This window comes from Eucyclogobius newberryi, unplaced genomic scaffold (assembly GCF_026437365.1).
Source record: "Eucyclogobius newberryi isolate DKJ021-1_F unplaced genomic scaffold, fEucNew1.0.hap1 SCAF_18, whole genome shotgun sequence".
NCBI classification, from domain to species: domain Eukaryota; kingdom Metazoa; phylum Chordata; class Actinopteri; order Gobiiformes; family Gobiidae; genus Eucyclogobius; species Eucyclogobius newberryi.
This window is the reverse complement of record NW_027315812.1, coordinates 7,671,078-7,690,832: the sequence shown is the minus strand read 5'-3', so window position 1 is coordinate 7,690,832 and position 19,755 is coordinate 7,671,078. Positions and strand designations below refer to the sequence as shown.

Genomic DNA, 19,755 nt, shown 5'->3' with positions numbered 1-19,755 from the left:
AACTGAGCCACGACTGAACTTTCTGTCTTTGTGAAATCCAGTTGTTGTTCAGAGACTTCACAACCAGCTTCAGTTGATCAATTGGTCTAAAACTAAACGCTTGTGAGTTTATTGATGAGCGACGACTCGTTCTATAATTCAGGAGAGTTCTGAGCACAATGTTCCACCTTCAATAGGCTTGTTTTGTTTTGTAATGACTTTTAGAGCTCAAATCACTTCATCCAAGTCACTATATGCATATACTATTTATGTCTTTATTAATGTTGTTTATTTAGAGGGAAAAACTCAATGGGAGAAATAAACAGTAACACAGAAGGTCTTGGCTAAAATGTCGAATCAAACAAATAAGTGAATAAATACATAAACACATACTGTATTTTCTGGACTATAAGTGGTAACTTTTTACATCATTTTGGCCGGGGTGCGACTTATACTCCAGAGCGACTTATATGTGATCGTATTCGTTATTTTCACACTGACAACCACAAGAGGGCGCTCTAGGCTCTAAGTGACGCAGAAGAAGAATCTGCACTTCCTCTTCCTCTGGAGTTTGTGGAGTTGTTTAGAAGTGACACAGAGGAAGAAGAATTCAATGGATTTAGTGATTTGGGGTAAAACTGATGCTTTGCTAAACGTGTTAGCATGTTCTTTATGCTATAGTTATCTGAAGAACTGTTCACATGTTACGTTAACATACCAGACACTTACCACAGTTCTGTCTGTGCCTCATGTAGCTGAAGGTGTTAGCGTTAGCATACGTACACCTATTCACCATGTTCTCTCATCTGTTATTATTTTAAACTGCATTTACAGATGAAATGTCTGTTCTTGGACTTGGATTTTATCAAATACATTTCCCCAAAATGCGACTTATACTCCAGTGCGACTTATATATGTTTCTTTCCTCTCTATTATGTTTTTTGTTGTTGCTTATATTCCGGCAAATACAGTACTTACAATATGGATTCAACACATTGTACATTACATTAAACTCACCTCACTGTAATGTTCCTCAGTACAGCATTGAACATAATCTGTCTCTATAGCAAGCGGTTACGCCACCGGCCCAAGTTACAAGTCAGATCTGTGGGAAGGCGAGCCACATCACAATCTGTGTTTTCCATTAAAAAACACCAATAATGTAATAAATATATACGATAACAACCAAAACCCAATATATACCATTAAACAAGAAGCTTTGTGCTTGATAAAATGTACATGAGGAATCCCTTTTCCATCTGCTACAAGACTGTCCTAAAAAGCTTACCCAGTCTTTATTCCTCTAGCATTCCTCCTTTCCATGTTCCCATTCGTCATTTGTCATTTTACATTCTGCGACACGCTCTTTTCTGTATTTCTGCGGTCGGGGCATATTCCTCATGTAGCGCTTTCGTCTTTGAACGCCTCGTGCGCTCTTGCGACGGCCGTATTGAAAGAAGAAAAGAGCGATATTAGCCCGAAGCGCCGGGCCCCTGCTCCTCATTCACCACCTGCTCTCAAGCCACTTCTCGTCCACAGAATCTCTCTCTCCGTGGCGCCAAATGATGGACCGGCGATAAACACGTCGGACTGAAAAGGCAAAGCAGCGATGCGTGTCCACGGCCAGCAGCGCGCCGCCATTACACGTTATAGGATTGTGGTTAAGAGGCTGGCCATAGGGGCGCAGGAGCTTTCTTACGTTAGCGATGTGTGGACAGAGATGGCAAGATGTGCGGTGTATTCTAAATAAATAAGAAGAAGAAAGAGGTTTTGTTGTGATTGCGAGGCAGTGATTTAATGCTTGAGAAGGTGCACCGCACTGACAGCTCGGCTCAAAATATAGAAATGTATAATCCAGAATCGATGCGTGCAGGCATCGCAGTCGTTACTAGATTAAGATAAGATATTCCTTTATTGTCCACACATGGGGAATTTCATTGTTGCATTGCAGGTAGAACTCTTATAAACAAAACTCTTATAAACAAAAACTCTTATAAACATAAACTTCTATAGACAAAACCTCTCATTTCTTAATAAGGTTCTGACATGTTTAAAGTGCCCCCTACAGGTCGGACGACTAATTGAACTAAAATGCAGTTAAAATACCGTATTTTCCGGACTATAAGTCGCACCTTTTTCATAGTTTTGACCGGGGTGCGACTTATACTTATATTTATACTGTTATACTTATATACATAATTATCCTCCGGAGCGACTTATATGTGATATTATTTGCTTTTTTCACACTTGCAACTTATTTATGTTTTTTCTTCACTATTATGCATTTTTTGGCTTATAGTCCGGAAAATACGATATATTGAATTTAAATGACGAAACGGCCTAGGAACTACACGTCTTCTTGCCTCGCTGTGATCACAGCTATAACATATGTGCTATAAACAAACCCCCAAACAAATGATTGTACTGATTCTAACTACAGAACCTGAATGCATAAAAATCAACATTGACCTGGTTTGGAGTACGGAGGCTGCCGGTCCCTGGACGGCCGTTGTGTTTGACCGCTACACCTTGACCTGTTTCTAAGCGCCGCTCCGACACAGAACCGCCTATGGTCCAGTGATGAGCGATGACTCTGGGGCGCCTATACCACGCGCTCCTTCACGTTTCTGTGCAGCTCCAGGGGAAGAGCCGCACGGCTCTGTTTGGCTTTCATTATAGAGCAGGGAGTTTTACAGCGTCGTAGTCAGGGTCATTCGCTGCTTTTTTAATTTAAAGTAATCTATTTTTTATTTCAGTTCTTATTTCACCTAAAATTAGTCACACACTATGTCCGCATTCACACTCGTCCTGATTTAGACCTGATTTAGACCTGGTTTAGTCCTGGTTTAGTCCTGGTTTGATCGTGGTTTAGTCCTGGTTTGATCGTGGTTTAGTCCTGGTTTGAGGCTGGTTTAGTCCTGGTTTAGTCCTGGTATTGTCCTGGTTTAGTCCTGGTTTAGTCCTGGTTTAGTCCTGGTATAGACCCGGTTTAGTCCAGGTTTAGTCCTGGTTTAGACCTGGTTTAGTCCTGGTTTAGTCCTGGTATAGACCCGGTTTAGTCCAGGTTTAGTCCTGGTTTAGTCCTGGTTTAGTCCTGGTATAGTCCTGGTTTAGTCCTGGTTTAGTCCTGGTATAGTCCTGGTGTAGTCCTGGTTTAGTCCTGGTATAGTCCTGGTTTAGTCCTGGTTTAGTCCTGGTATAGTCCTGGTGTAGTCCTGGTTTAGTCCTGGTATAGTCCTGGTTTAGTCCTGGTATAGTCCTGGTTTAGTCCTGGTATAGTCCTGGTATAGTCCTGGTTTAGTCCTGGTTTAGTCCTGGTATAGTCCTGGTGTAGTCCTGGTTTAGTCCTGGTATAGTCCTGGTTTAGTCCTGGTATAGTCCTGGTTTAGTCCTGGTATAGTCCTGGTATAGTCCTGGTTTAGTCCTGGTTTAGTCCTGGTATAGTCCTGGTGTAGTCCTGGTTTAGTCCTGGTATAGTCCTGGTTTAGTCCTGGTATAGTCCTGGTTTAGTCCTGGTATAGTCCTGCTATATACCTGGTTTAGTCCAGGTTTAGTCCTGGTTTAGTCCTGGTTTAGTCCTGGTTTAGTCCTGGTTTAGTCCTGGTTTAGTCCTGACGTAGACTTGGTTTGGCCTTGTCTTGATCCCGCCTCGGTCTAGTCCAAGTTGCAGGGTTTAAACCGGTTTAGTCCTGGTTTGGATGTGGCGTTTGTGCTCGTTTGAATTCAAATCAGTCACAGTGAAGATGAAACGATTAACGAGATTGTTTCCACGAGAACGAGACGAGACCAGGTTTTGACATCATTCATAATACGTGAGTTGTTTAGTGGTTTCTCACACCGAGTTTTGTTCCGTGTTAAACCTGTTCTAGTCCTGTTTATTTAAATCATGACAGACCAGGTCACATTGTGGGTTGGGCCAGGTCCCATTTCAGGCCTTTACGTTGCTCTTGCCATGTAACGCGACAGGACGATGTTGGTGTAGTCTATTTTTCAATATCACAATACTACATGTTCAAACTTCATGTGGATACTGAGGAAAAGGCTGAATAAAACAACAACGATCACTTTTTTTGCACAATATTTGATCTCTTTCAGCACAAAAAAAGTACTTTCTTTACGTGTTCATGGTCCAGATCGTTCCAAAACTGTTCAGGAATGTCAAACCTTTTCGGGTTTTGATACTTTTGTCAAGGCTTTTCACATTTTTGAATATTGTGAACGCGCTCGGCCAAAGCACAAGTGAAAGCAGTAAATATGCAGTGTAAGCTACCGACCTACATGGATGTGAACGCAAAACCTGAAGCTAAACGAGAACGCAAAGGTGGTTCGAAAATGATCCTCTCTCCGAATTTATGAAGAACTGAAGTATCATCCCAATAAAAGCTAAAGTAGATGTGCTAAATCATGCTAAGCTGCTCCGTCCGCGCACGACCTGCAGCTGGGATCAAACCGGACGACTCATTGAACTAAAATGCAGTAGATATCGTATTTTCTGGACTATAAGTCGCACCTTTTTTTTATAGTTTTGACTGGGGTGCGACTTATACTTATATACTTATACTCCGGAGCAACTTATATGTGATATTATTTGTTATTTTCACACTTGCAACTGCATTTCATACTCCAGTGCGACTTATATATGATTTTTTCTTCTCTATTATGCATTTTTTTGGCTGGTGCGACTTATAGTCCGGAAAATACAGTAAACATATATTCAATTTTGCTTTAAAAAAATCCCAAAATTATGGCAGAATCGCACATTTTTTAGGTTTATGAACCTTCACTTCCTGGTTGTAATTGATGACATCACAATAGGAAATTAGCCTTGTGTTATGGGGCAAAAACTGATCTAATTTCACCATTCTATTTAATTTGACAAATAAATATGTGTGAGAGTTGAATTAATGTTATTTTAAAACTAAATGAGATGCTCCGTTTGTCGTCCGCGCACAACCTGACTGTTGGTGATGTTTTCGGGCTGCTGAAGGCACAGAATGGCTGCCACACTTGCTCGCGGGGCGGGTGCGGCTCTGGCTGGAGTCGGTGTGTGTCACTTTTTACCTCCGTGTCCACTTTACAATGCGGCGCGTGAGTGCTTGGTCTACGGTCAATTCTAAAAGGGTTTCGGGGTCTGTTTCTTGTGCTAAATGGTTTTGTTTAGGATCATGAAATCAATACTTAAAGCTTTATTTAATTCTTTAAAAGGAGAAATGAAATTGGATCAACGAGATAGTGATGGGTGAATCAATACTGAATATACAAAGAGCCCGTTTGTTACACTTGCAATTTAAATTACATTTCACTTTTATTGCACAGCACTTTAAGCATCTATTTGCGCTTTAAAAAGACAATTGCACAAAGAATGATTTTAAATATTTATTGAAGTAATCTGGTGCACAGGGGCCCTTTAATTGAAGCCGTCTGTCCTGGAGGGAAACGGGAGACAAATTAGATTGTTAGGTCAATTAGTTATGTGCAAGATGTAGTCCTGGATGTTTAGGTCTTTGTGTTTTTAATGTAGTTTGTAGTGTTTTTAGTGAATTGTGTATGGTCAGAACTAGATCAGACACCAGCTGGCTCACGGAAGTCAGAATTGGCTCCGATATGGCGGCGCTCGTGGCGGCCCAAAAAGACAATAATTATATGGCGGCCCTCGATACGCTTCAGGCACTGGGTTAGGGTCAGGGACAAGAGAGCGGATTTGGAATGTGTTGGAATTCTGACTTCCGTGAGCCAGCTGGTGTCTGATCTAGACTTAACCAATTGTGTATGTTACTCACTTCCTCTGTTCTTGTGTCCAGAAGTCAAAGGGTTCCCTCTAGAAACAAACTCACTTCTAAGGATTCCCTCTAGAAACAAACTCACTTATAAGGATTCCTTGTAGAAACGAGCTCCCGTATAAGGATTTCCTCTAGAAACGAGCTTCCTTACAAGGGTTCCCTCTAGAAAGGAGCTCATTTATAAGGATTCCCTGTAGAAACGAGCTTCCTTATAAGGGTTCCCTCTAGAAAGGAGCTCATTTATAAGGATTCCCTGTAGAAACGAGCTTCCTTATAAGGGTTCCCTCTAGAAAGGAGCTCATTTATAAGGATTCCCTGTAGAAACGAGCTTCCTTATAAGGGTTCCCTCTAGAAAGGAGCTCATTTATAAGGATTCCCTGTAGAAACGAGCTTCCTTACAAGGGTTCCCTCTAGAAAGGAGCTCATTTATAAAGGTCCCCGGCTGGACCAAGGCGGTATAGGGAAGCACGATGGGGCTGGCACACGGGTTTAGGGTTTTTATCATTGTTAGGTGTTGGTTTTAGGCTTTTATGTACTGTATATATTTATGTATAGTTAAATGTGTATGGGTTTATTTGTTTTTATGGAGGTTTTAGTACATTTTTATGAGCTTATGATAGCGTTAACATCCCTGTCAATTATTTGTAGTTATTTGTAAAAAAAGGCGCCCGGACCATCATTTCTTGTTCTGCTGCTGGAGAAGACACAGCTCTTCGACTTCGTACTTTTGCACATGCACTTTATTTTTGATTGAAAGTTTAAAAAAATGTGGACCACGTCAACGTCTCGTCTCACTTGACTCCGACCGCTCAAGGCCGTCCCACATCACAATACGTTAAATATTATGGAACAAAGCAATAGCATCTACATAAAGAGAAGCAGTTGACAGAGCCTGGGACGTTACAGAGTCCTTCTTCTATTGAAAATGCTGTTTATCTTATTCCAGAAGGTTATGCTTGAGGAGATAACGGCTCATGTTATGGGCCTGACATGACGCCGATCATAAAAACACTATATTCGGACTCCCCCGCCTCACCTTTCCGCGGCTGAGCGCTTCTCCTCTCTGCCGGGAGTTAGACTTTCTATTTATCTTAATCTCGGGAACAGTGGGCAGTAAACGCAGCGAGAGGAGGCCGCGCTTTTGTTTGATTCATGAGGCTTAAGGAAGCGCGATAGACTCTCGGCGGACGGGGGGAATCTCCATATGAAAGAGACACAGCGGTCGTCGTGGGAACACCTCTCCTTTATCCTCTCCAGATCGCTCCTGACGCTCTGAAGACGCCGGTACCCGGGAAACGCCCGGGTGACTTCCACTTGAACTCGAGTCAGAGCAGCCACGCGGTCGCGACGCGGAATGCCAGAGCGCTGCTTTGATCAGGGAAGAAGTCGAGGCTGACGCGTACATCGGATTTTATTGCATGTATATATTTCTACTTTGACCTTTTCTTAACCATTATTGGAGTAAAAGAACGCATTGAGAAGGTCTATGGGTTGATCGTGTTCACTTCAAAGTTGGGACCAAAACACTAAACCAAACCTGGACTAAAACAGGCTCCATTTAGAACCAAATAATGACTCTGAAAATTACATTAAAAAAGTAAAAACACTAAACTAAACCTGGACTAATCAGGACTAAAACAGGCTCTATTCAGGACCAAATAATGACTCTGAAAATCACTTTAAATAAGGTAAAAACACTAAACTAAAGCTGGACTAATCAGGACTAAAACAGGCTCTATTCAGGACCAAATAATGACTCTGAAAATCACTTTAAATAAGGTAAAAACACTAAACTAAAGCTGGACTAAAACAGGCTCGATTTAGGACCAAATAATGACTCTGAAAATTACATTAAATAAGGAAAAACACAGAACTAAACCTGGACTAATCAGAATTAAAACAAGCTTAAATTAGGACCAAACAATGACTCTGATTAGATCACATTAAATAAGAAAAAATAATGAAACATATCTTAAACCAGAGGTGGAGTTGCCAAAATGTCTTCTCAGTCGAGTTACTTCAACATGATATTTGATTATTAATTTCACGCCGATGTACAATTGGAAAGACAATTCCTTAAACAAAGTACATTTAATGGCTCCACATAAACATTAGAAAATGATAGAGAAACACTAATGTTCGAATAAGTGAGTGAGAGTAATGTTACACTATAATAATTCCAAGTATGAAACGTGTCTAAAGATGTGAAAACAAGTCCACAGATGTTAAAGCGAGTCAAAAGATGATTAAAACAAGTCTAATGGTGATACCGAGCTTGTTTTCGTCTGACAAGGACAAGGACACTGCACAAAAATTACCTCTGCTGTGAATGTGCCAGATGTTGCCAAAACCAGTCACATGCCTTTATTCATTATGATAATTACCAAAACCCCTTCGCCTCCGAGGTATGCGCCAACCAATTCCTCTGGAGAGAATGTGTTGAATCTGCTTCAGCGCGGCTGAAAAAAGGCTCTTTTGACTTCTGTTTCGAGCTCTTTTAGCTTCCGTTCCGAGCTCTTTTGACTTCTGTTTCGAGCTCTTTTAGCTTCTGTTTCGAGCTCTTTTGACTTCTGTTCCGAGCTCTTTTGACTTCTGTTTCGAGCTCTTTTGACTTCTGTTTCGAGCTCTTTTGACTTCTGTTCCGAGCTCTTTTGACTTCTGTTTCGAGCTCTTTTGACTTCTGTTTCGAGCTCTTTTGACTTCTGTTCCGAGCTCTTTTGACTTCTGTTTCGAGCTCTTCTGTTTCGAGCTCTTTTGACTTCTGCTTCGAGCTCTTTTGACTTCTGTTCCGAGCTCTTTTGACTTCTGTTTCGAGCTCTTTTGACTTCTGTTCCGAGCTCTTTTGACTTCTGTTTCGAGCTCTTTTGACTTCTGTTCCGAGCTCTTTTGACTTCTGTTTCGAGCTCTTTTGACTTCTGTTTCGAGCTCTTCTGTTTCGAGCTCTTTTGACTTCTGCTTCGAGCTCTTTTGACTTCTGTTCCGAGCTCTTTTGACTTCTGTTTCGAGCTCTTTTGACTTCTGTTTCGAGCTCTTTTGACTTCTGTTCCGAGCTCTTTTAGCTTCTGTTTCGAGCTCTTTTGACTTCTGTTTCGAGCTCTTCTGTTTCGAGCTCTTTTGACTTCTGCTTCGAGCTCTTTTGACTTCTGTTTCGAGCTCTTTTGACTTCTGTTTCGAGCTCTTTTGACTTCTGTTTCGAGCTCTTTTGACTTTCGAGCTCTTTTGACTTCTGTTCCGAGCTCTTTTGACTTCTGTTTCGAGCTCTTTTGACTTCTGTTTCGAGCTCTTTTGACTTCTGTTTCAAGCTCTTTTGACTTTGACTTCTGTTTCGAGCTCTTTTGACTTTCGAGCTCTTTTGACTTCTGTTTCGAGCTCTTTTGACTTTCGAGCTCTTTTGACTTCTGTTCCGAGCTCTTTTGACTTCTGTTTCGAGCTCTTTTGACTTCTGTTTCGAGCTCTTTTGACTTCTGTTTCAAGCTCTTTTGACTTTGACTTCTGTTTCGAGCTCTTTTGACTTCTGTTTCGAGCTCTTTTGACTTTCGAGCTCTTTTGACTTCTGTTCCGAGCTCTTTTGACTTCTGTTTCAAGCTCTTTTAGCTTCTGTTTCAAGCTCTTTTGACTTCTGTTTCGAGCTCTTTTAGCTTCTGTTTCGAGCTCTTTTGACTTCTGTTTCGAGCTCTTTTGACTTCTGTTTCGAGCTCTTTTGACTTCTGTTTCGAGCTCTTTTGACTTTCGAGCTCTTTTGACTTCTGTTCCGAGCTATTTTGACTTCTGTTTCAAGCTCTTTTAGCTTCTGTTTCAAGCTCTTTTGACTTCTGTTTCGAGCTCTTTTGACTTCTGTTTCGAGCTCTTTTGACTTCTGTTTCGAGCTCTTTTGACTTCTGTTCCGAGCTCTTTTGACTTCTGTTTCGAGCTCTTTTGACTTCTGTTTCGAGCTCTTTTGACTTCTGTTTCGAGCTCTTTTGACTTCTGTTTCGAGCTCTTTTGACTTTCGAGCTCTTTTGACTTCTGTTTCAAGCTCTTTTAGCTTCTGTTTCAAGCTCTTTAGACTTCTGTTTCGAGCTCTTTTGACTTCTGTTTCGAGCTCTTTTGACTTCTGTTTCGAGCTCTTTTGACTTTGACTTCTGTTTCGAGCTCTTTTGACTTCTGTTTCGAGCTCTTTTGACTTTCGAGCTCTTTTGACTTCTGTTCCGAGCTCTTTTGACTTCTGTTTCGAGCTCTTTTGACTTCTGTTTCGAGCTCTTTTGACTTCTGTTTCGAGCTCTTTTGACTTCTGTTTTGAGCTCTTTTGACTTCTGTTTCGAGCTCTTTTGACTTCTGTTCCGAGCTCTTTTGACTTCTGTTTCGAGCTCTTTTGACTTCTGTTTCGAGCTCTTTTGACTTCTGTTTCGAGCTCTTTTGACTTCTGTTTCGAGCTCTTTTGACTTTCGAGCTCTTTTGACTTCTGTTTCAAGCTCTTTTAGCTTCTGTTTCAAGCTCTTTAGACTTCTGTTTCGAGCTCTTTTGACTTCTGTTTCGAGCTCTTTTGACTTCTGTTTCGAGCTCTTTTGACTTTGACTTCTGTTTCGAGCTCTTTTGACTTCTGTTTCGAGCTCTTTTGACTTTCGAGCTCTTTTGACTTCTGTTCCGAGCTCTTTTGACTTCTGTTTCGAGCTCTTTTGACTTCTGTTTCGAGCTCTTTTGACTTTCGAGCTCTTTTGACTTCTGTTCCGAGCTCTTTTGACTTCTGTTCCGAGCTCTTTTGACTTCTGTTTCGAGCTCTTTTGACTTCTGTTTCGAGCTCTTTTGACTTCCGTTCCGAGCTCTTTTGACTTCTGTTTCGAGCTCTTTTGACTTCTGTTCCGAGCTCTTTTGACTTCTGTTTCGAGCTCTTTTGACTTCCGTTCCGAGCTCTTTTGACTTCTGTTTCGAGCTCTTTTGACTTCTGTTCCGAGCTCTTTTGACTTCTGTTTCGAGCTCTTTTGACTTCCGTTCCGAGCTCTTTTGACTTCTGTTTCGAGCTCTTTTGACTTCTGTTCCGAGCTCTTTTGACTTCTGTTTCGAGCTCTTTTGACTTCCGTTCCGAGCTCTTTTGACTTCTGTTTCGAGCTCTTTTGACTTCTGTTCCGAGCTCTTTTTGACTTCTGTTTCGAACTCTTTTGACTTCTGTTCCGAGCTCTTTTGACTTCTTTTCCGAGCTCTTTTGACTTCTTTTCCGAGCTCTTTTGACTTCTGTTTCAAGCTCTTTTGACTTCTGTTTCGAGCTCTTTTGACTTCTGTTTTGAGCTCTTTTGACTTCTGTTTCGAGCTCTTTTGACTTCTGTTTCGAGCTCTTTTGACTTCTGTTTTGAGCTCTTTTGACTTCTGTTTCGAGCTCTTTTGACTTCTTTTCCGAGCTCTTTTGACTTCTGTTTCGAGCTCTTTTGACTTCTGTTCCGAGCTCTTTTGACTTCTTTTCCGAGCTCTTTTGACTTCTTTTCCTAGCTCTTTTGACTTCTTTTCCGAGCTCTTTTGACTTCTTTTCCGAGCTCTTTTGACTTCTGTTCCGAGCTCTTTTGACTTCTTTTCCGAGCTCTTTTGACTTCTGTTTCGAGCTCTTTTGACTTCTGTTCCGAGCTCTTTTGACTTCTGTTTCGAGCTCTTTTGACTTCTTTTCCGAGCTCTTTTGACTTCTTTTCCGAGCTCTTTTGACTTCTGTTCCGAGCTCTTTTGACTTCTTTTCCGAGCTCTTTTGACTTCTGTTTCGAGCTCTTTTGACTTCTGTTCCGAGCTCTTTTGACTTCTGTTTCGAGCTCTTTTGACTTCTTTTCCGAGCTCTTTTGACTTCTGTTTCGAACTCTTTTGACTTCTGTTCCGAGCTCTTTTGACTTCTTTTCCGAGCTCTTTTGACTTCTTTTCCGAGCTCTTTTGACTTCTGTTCCGAGCTCTTTTGACTTCTTTTCCGAGCTCTTTTGACTTCTGTTTCGAGCTCTTTTGACTTCTGTTCCGAGCTCTTTTGACTTCTGTTTCGAGCTCTTTTGACTTCCGTTCCGAGCTCTTTTGACTTCTGTTTCGAGCTCTTTTGACTTCCGTTCCGAGCTCTTTTGACTTCTGTTCCGAGCTCTTTTGACTTCTGTTTCGAGCTCTTTTGACTTCCGTTCCGAGCTCTTTTGACTTCTGTTTCGAGCTCTTTTGACTTCTGTTCCGAGCTCTTTTGACTTCTGTTTCGAGCTCTTTTGACTTCCGTTCCGAGCTCTTTTGACTTCTGTTTCGAGCTCTTTTGACTTCTGTTCCGAGCTCTTTTGACTTCTGTTTCGAGCTCTTTTGACTTCCGTTCCGAGCTCTTTTGACTTCTGTTTCGAGCTCTTTTGACTTCTGTTCCGAGCTCTTTTTGACTTCTGTTTCGAACTCTTTTGACTTCTGTTCCGAGCTCTTTTGACTTCTTTTCCGAGCTCTTTTGACTTCTTTTCCGAGCTCTTTTGACTTCTGTTTCGAGCTCTTTTGACTTCTGTTTCGAACTCTTTTGACTTCTGTTCCGAGCTCTTTTGACTTCTTTTCCGAGCTCTTTTGACTTCTGTTTCGAACTCTTTTGACTTCTGTTCCGAGCTCTTTTGACTTCTTTTCCGAGCTCTTTTGACTTCTTTTCCGAGCTCTTTTGACTTCTGTTTCGAGCTCTTTTGACTTCTTTTCCGAGCTCTTTTGACTTCTGTTTCGAACTCTTTTGACTTCTGAGAGCTCGTGTTCAGGGAGACGAACGAACAACTTTCACTTTAGGAGGAAATAAACAGAGCTGACGGGGTTAATGACGAGACCAGGGAACGTGCTCTTTGTACAATGTCAACAATAAAAGCTCTGTCAGAGAGGCTACCGTATTCCTCGCACTATAAGGCACACATGATTTTGTGTGGTACACGTTTTGTTTTGCTTAATGCGCCTTATACCGTATTTTATGTATAAGTCGCACCAGCCAAAAAATGCATAATAGAGAAGAAAAAACATATATAAGTCGCACTGGAGTATGAAATGCAGTTGCTAGTCTTAAAATAACAAATAATATCACATATAAGTCGCTATAAGTATATAAGTATAAATATAAGTATAAGTCGCACCCCGGCCAAAACTATGAAGTTTTATAGTCCGGAAAATACAGTATATGAAAAATGATTGAAAATAGACCATTCATTGACAGTGTGCCTTATAGTGCGGGAAAATATGGTAATTAGTCACCCCAAAATTAGTATTTCTTTGTGTGAAATGTTACTGCTTCTGGAGTGGGAGAGAACCCCGGCGTCCACTGCTCCTGGACCCTTTCCCCAGCAGCATTAATGTACGGTTAATGTAGGGTTAATGTAGGGTTAATGTTGGGTTAATGTAAAGGACACATTTCTCTACCCGGAAATGAAGTACACTCGTTCTTGATTTTCACCGTGCGCCGGGAAAAACTTGTGTGACTTTAGTGCCGGTGCCTTAAGTTAACACATTGAATACTTCACCGTTTTACCTCTGTCCTGAGCCAACGTCTGCACCAGCAAACAAAGCAAAGCAACCATCATTACCAAATGTAAAGAACCAGACACGGCATGTACTAATGTGTCTAATGTGATAACTTTTTGGTTCGTGGTGGGTGTCTTTTTAACTAAATTATCATTATTTGCCTTACTTCATTCGGTTTCCTTCCCGCCGTTCCAGACCTCCAATTTCCCCCTCGCCCGGGTTCTTCAGCACCCTACATTCTGACTCTTATACGCTTCTTATTTAACTACGCTTTTGTCCGGTTAAATACTATAATGAAGTACTCAACACGGGTGCGTTTCTGGCTGTCGTGGCTCAGTTGTTGGCGCGTTCACCGGCCAACGCGAAAGGCAGCAGCGCGAATGCAGCTCGACGCCGTGGCCGCTGCTGTTGTGTGTTCTTGGGCAAGACACTTCGGCCCCCCTCACCCATGTTCTGTGTGAATGTTGTTTTAGAAGTGAATTTGGGCTGTTATGATGTATGGACTCAAAAATAATCGCAATAGTGTTTCCATCCTTTTTATCTGGACTATACAGACTCAAAAACACATTCAATAAGACGTTTTATTACAAAGAGTGGCAGTATTAAATTAAAAAAACACTAATATTCATCAATACTACACTTTATTTCTAAAAATGATCTTTCTACATGCCTTCAGTCGCCATATTCCAATCATTATTTAATTGATAATGCATTTATCTAGCCATATACGGAAATAATCATCAGTTACAGCCCTTGAAGTGAACGACTGTGATCGAAGTGCCTGCCTCGCTTCTCTCCACTTACCCCAGGGCAGCTGTGGCTACGGCCGCGAGTGACGAGTGAACGAAGGAGGCGATGAAAAGACGCTACAAATCCGAGGCGGTCTCTCATCATTTCCCCGCAAATTCCTCGCCGATATTTCTCTTTTTCTGCGACACGTTGAGCTTGTCCTCTTCGTAACCGGTGACATTTCCAGACGGCGGCTGAAAACCACCTAATTACTGCTAATAAACCCCGGCGTTAACATCTCCTGTACCGTCTGGAGCCTCGCGTCAATGGAAAGCGCTCCGCGAGGCCCGAACCCACCCGCGGGAATAAATACTGGATTAGTGGCGTAAATAGGTCATTAGGAGATGAATTAGTGAGAACGCGTGAATACATGGTCGGACTTTAAAATGAAGGAGAAAAAAAAGGAAAAAAACAGCTCCATTTTAGCTTTATATTCCTGGCCATTACCTTTGTGAAAACACGCCGGTCGCACGCCGCCTTTTGTCAGTATTAAATATTGAAGGTAATTGCTCTCGCCTTAGAAATATGTGTTTTGAGAGGAGGCTGCGGAGACCCAGAGCCGCCATGAAAGCGGCGGGATTATATTATTCATATGCTTTGGAGGCGCTGCCGCGGTGATAGTAGCCGTGTGAAGTGTGCTACAATAGAGTCGTGAGTGAGTCAGCGTGGCCTCTGACAGAGGCTGGAGAGGAAGTGGATGAGCCGCGCACGCAAATAAACTCTCGCACAACACACACAAATGGGATAAGAGAGGTTTTAAATAGTAGGTAACGTCCACAACAGTCTAGCGATGTAGAGTGTGGACTACATTACTCTATATTATATTCACTGGGAATCTGTAAATGTTTAATCTAATCTTTGTTTGTCAGTGGTAAACTTGCCGTATTCAACGCGTCGCTTTAAGTCGTCTCAACTGGCAGAAAGGTTACATATGTGTGTTTGCCAAAGTCATCACCAAGAATAAAGACATTAGATTAATAATAGGTTTGTGCTGACAGAAGACGTCGAACTGTTTGTCTGTTTTTGAAGACATGTACAGTACGTTCACCATAAATCAAGTGAAATTATTATCAAGTCAAATTCAATTGTTAAAGGCGTGAATTTTGTCATGTAAATACAGTATTTACAGTATTGCCCCAGTAAAGATCTATTGTAAAAATTGTAAAAAATATTTGGATAATAATTTTCTTTCTCCACGAAGCAGGAAACAGTTGGCTTTACTGTGAAGGTAAAACGCTGCCCTGGTCCCTGAAAGTTGTGAAAAGTGCAGGTGATTAGTTTCAGTGATTAATTAGGAATGTGTCAAGAAAGTGACGAAAACGTTTGGCGTTGGGTTGCGAAGTGTTGGAAAATTTCGTTTTTCACATTCTTAAGAATGTGAAAATCTGGCACTGCTCCTTTAAAATCAACAGAGACCTGAACTGTCCTCCATCTTAATTTAAAACTGATAATTAGATGATCATGTTTTGATGTCACACTTGAATTTCCAGCGTGACATATATGGGTGAATCCTCTTTATATAGCAATTTGCAAATAAAGAAGAACCCAACGATTCTAAAGCTGTGCAAAAGTTCACGATGCACAATTAGACTTGTGATTTTAGTTTAAACGGATTCAGTTCAGATTATTCAGTGACAAAAGCTATTGAACTAGGACCATATGCTATTTCAGAACATGTTTGTACAGGTCTAAGCTACAGGGCTAGCAGTTTTTATGCAGAACGAAGACGGCATATTTCTGTGACGGAAGTTATGGAACCTCAGTCAATTTGACAGCAAATACTTTTTTTTTACTTCTACATACTACATGGCAGCTATCCGTACTCGCAGCCCGGACGCGAACACTAGCAACGTGTTGAAGGGTTTGCGAGAGCCAGAGCTGGGTGAGTTTTTTGGAAGCTGTAAAAAAATATACCACCATTGCCTTATCCGAAAACATCCCTAGGGCAAAAAAATAAAAAAAAATCCTGCGGTATCTCAGTAACTCTCCGCGAGCCGAGTAAGCACATTCAACACGACTGTTCAAAATTGCAGAGTATATCAGACTTTCTATTGTAATTCTTCAGCTTTAGAGAAGTCTGGTGCAGAGCAAGGGGAGAATCACATTAGATCTGAGAATCCAATCTATAGGATAAGCCGCGAGGTCGGGACGGCAGACGTACTAAATGTGCAGCGAGCCGGGCGGGGGGGGGGAAATGCGCCGGCAAGAAGCAGATTCACCGCTTTTACAAGAGGAGGTAAAATGAAGCGGCTTTTATCACAGACGCCACGTTCAACCTTGTGGGCGTCTCAAAATAAAAGGTTGGGCGCCGTAAATGGGATTACGATCATGAAGAAGTTCGAAGGAATCCTGGACTATACTAAATATTATTCACGTTGATAGCTCCTTGGCACGGGGTGACTTTTAAGGTTTATAACGTGTACTTACTTGCTCTTTGTGGGGACACTCAATAGCCGAACTGCGAAGAATAAAAAAAAGAATGTAAGGTTAAGATCAGTTTTATGTTGTAGGTTGATGCAGAAATGTCCCGGCCTTGGACAGACTCGAGACTCTACGCGAACATAGTGACGGACGACTTGAGACTCGTGAGGTTCTGAGGGCAGCGACTCGAAGTTAAGGCAATAGAACCTGGGCCGAGACTCGTGGACCAAAAGCTCGGACTTGCACTCGAACTTTACTCCTCTCAAGTCTTTGTACTGCCTCGTGCCCGCCTCTATCTGCATTGTATTTATTGTTTCAATGATGGTTACGTTCAAAGTGAGTTTAAAGCGTGGGAGTTCGCAGCGGGGCTCGGTGAGTGACCACACCGATTCAAAAAGAAAAGAACATTTTAATGAGCAGGACTTTGTGACTTGGACCTAATCAAGTGAAATTCGTTCTGCATAAAAACTGCTAATAAAGTCTGGCGGTAATGCAACACTCGGATGTCAACCGCCATAAAACAACAACAACAACAACAACAACAACAACAGTTTAGATGACCTTGACTTGAATTATCTTATAGTTACTCATACCTGAGACGATAGGAACTCACACTTGGACTTGGACACGAACAACTGTGACTTGACTACGACACATCTGGCTCGGAGGAAACCCACACAGGGAAATGAAGAACATTAGAACATTAAAAGGCTTCACTACTCCACCCTGTACTGTAAGGCCGAAACGTTTGTTCTACTGCCAGAAGGTCAATAACATGCAGTTATAAAAAAAAAAAAAACACATAAGTAACATCAAGTTGTTTTCTTTGTTTTTTTAATACACATAAACTTTCTCCTTGCTTTTATTCATATCACCGTTAATATTAGTACATGTCATTTGTATCATTCAAGTGGACAATGTGCAGCAAAGATTCTCTTACCAGATTCTAGCTTTGGAAGTTCATTTTGCAGTCCTTAAAAAGAAAAGGGGGAGGATAATCTATTATTTACAGTGCAACAATTGTCGTGGGTTCATCACAAACCTCAAATCATCCTTGGGTTGGATGGCGCTATCTTCATTCATTGGCGCGTTTATAGATTGTGACTATTTTTCCCGCACACTTGACACTCAAACATGATCCAGCTGTTGCCTTCGATCCCAGGACCACTTCTTCTTGTCAGACCCCAGAGTTCGGACCGAGATGGGGGAGAAAGCCTTTCAGTTCAGTGTCCCAAATGAGCCGTGTGTTTGAGAGCTTTTCTCTGCCATTTTTAAATCCGGGCCGACTTGGCGAAGAGCCGATGTGGATGGAAGTGTTTTGATTAAATGTAAATGTGTTTCAAAATGTTTGATCCCTCTTGAAAACTGAGCTAGTTGAAATCATTTTGCTTGTATGTTATATGCTGTAGCTCAGGAGTCCCAAACAACCATCTGCTACTGGTCTCCAGAGGCAATGTATTTTTCTTTCATAGTCTGTCCCTATATTGTGTTTTACCATGAAAATACAGAGCCAATGAATCTAATACACAGCAGACATAAGGTCATTTCAAAGTTAGAGAAGGGTTTGTACACATTTTGCACGATTGTTACTGGCTCTGGCCCCTTCAACTGGTCCCTGAGAAACGTCATTGAAACGGTCCTCGGTGGGGGGAGTCACAACGTTATGTAACATGTATTTTAACTCTTCTAATTCAAGGGGAAGCTTTGGGCATAGAAGGACACAGAGCACCGACAGGAAACCTATCCATGATTGTCGAAGGGATTAGAAATGAGCATTGTAGCAAGAGTTTTTTACATGTTCTCTTGCCAAATCTGTGCTGTATGTATCAAGGCCTAACCGTGCCTCTAAAAATCAAAGAGGTACTCTTCGTAAAGGTCACTGTATACTCTCGTTCACATTTGCCCTCTCTTTTGTCCAGGTACTTCATGGCGGAGAGCGAGGAGGGCGAGCAGTTCTTCCGCATAAACGAGAGCAGCGGGGTTATCAGGACCACTCGACCCCTGGACCGCGAGGACAGGCCCTGGCTCAACGTCACGGTGATGGCGGCGGAGGTTGGTGAGTACCGCACCCCCCGGAGTTGGACCTCCGCCGCTGCGTCTGTTTACAGCCTGGCGATGACGAGCCGTTTAATGCCAGTCGGATTTAACTTCACGTTTAATTGGAAAATGTCAAAATTCACGCGCTTCGAGAAATCACTCTCGCAAAGCGCCGGCGGGGAACGTCGATGAATGCAAACGCTGAGAGGGGGAAACGGAGACAGAACAGGGGCTGGCGCTGTACGGGATACTATCAGGAACGCAATGACATGTGTTTGTTTAAGATGGAAATCAAATGTTTAAGAGGGAAAAACCAAATGTCTGCTACATATTTGAAAATGTTTCCTGGATTTCCATTGGCACTTTTACAGGTAATTAAATGAGAAACAAATAACCCGTATGTATACACTTTGTTAAATGGTTTAGTTCACTTGCCATTGATGAAAAATGTCATTAAAAAAAGCTAAAAACATTGTTGCTGGTCCCAAACGTCCATAGAGATGCTTTGGAAAAAAAACAAAATTAAAAAAGCAATAAACGAGCAGAGGAAAAACACAATAAGCTGCTGGTAAATACACGTGTCACTGTGTAGACTCAGAATGCTAAAAGTGTGACGATACAATCCTCAGATCGCTGGACCCTTCCAAGACGAGCGTGTTTGGAATTGTTACGAACGCTTTTCTGGTACTGACATAAATGTTCCATAACATTCGTTTAAATGAGGCAGAAAAGTAAAATAATTCATTTTATTGTTTATTGACAGGCAAATTATGTTAAAACATTCGGCAACGAGTAATCACAGCAACTGGAGCTGGAAGTTGGACAATAACCGAGTTCACTAATGTAGCCTGCTTGACAGAATGAAACTAAAGTTCATTTTTGGTGCATAATTTTCCAGTTATATTCGAGCTATATTCGTTTATTACACGGTTGTTAGTATTTATGGTGATTCCGTTGTTTTCTCCGTCTGCTCTGGTCTTACTCACGTGCAGTCCAGTGGTTGTCAGTCGCCAATACAACCCTGGTTTTTCCCAGTTTGTGATGCTCGGAGGCTAGTGCTAACTCTCCCGTTGAAAAGCCATTGGAGCAACGCTATGGAACTGTTCCAGCCTTTAGAGTGCAGATGTTCTAGTTCAAACACTGGAATGGGTTAATGGACAGCTTATTTTCCGTTTAGAAGTTGTGTATGAGTTGACCACGGATGGGCAAATCACGATGTAGACTTGGGCTGCGTCCGAATGTCCACCCTAGTCCCTGACCCCTCATTCACTACACAGTCCTGCACTCTTTAGCAGACAAT

General features: G+C 41.8%; 1 protein-coding gene across 1 annotated transcript in view; it reads left to right on the top strand.

Annotated features, from left to right (window-relative positions):
- Positions 1-19,755, top strand: part of LOC140364358 (cadherin-18) — a 193,260-nt gene that overhangs the window by 91,323 nt on the left and 82,182 nt on the right. The window contains exon 7 of the mRNA XM_072450452.1: positions 18,338-18,474. Within this exon, the coding sequence (XP_072306553.1) occupies positions 18,338-18,474 (137 nt within the window). The remainder of the gene's footprint in view (positions 1-18,337; positions 18,475-19,755) is intronic.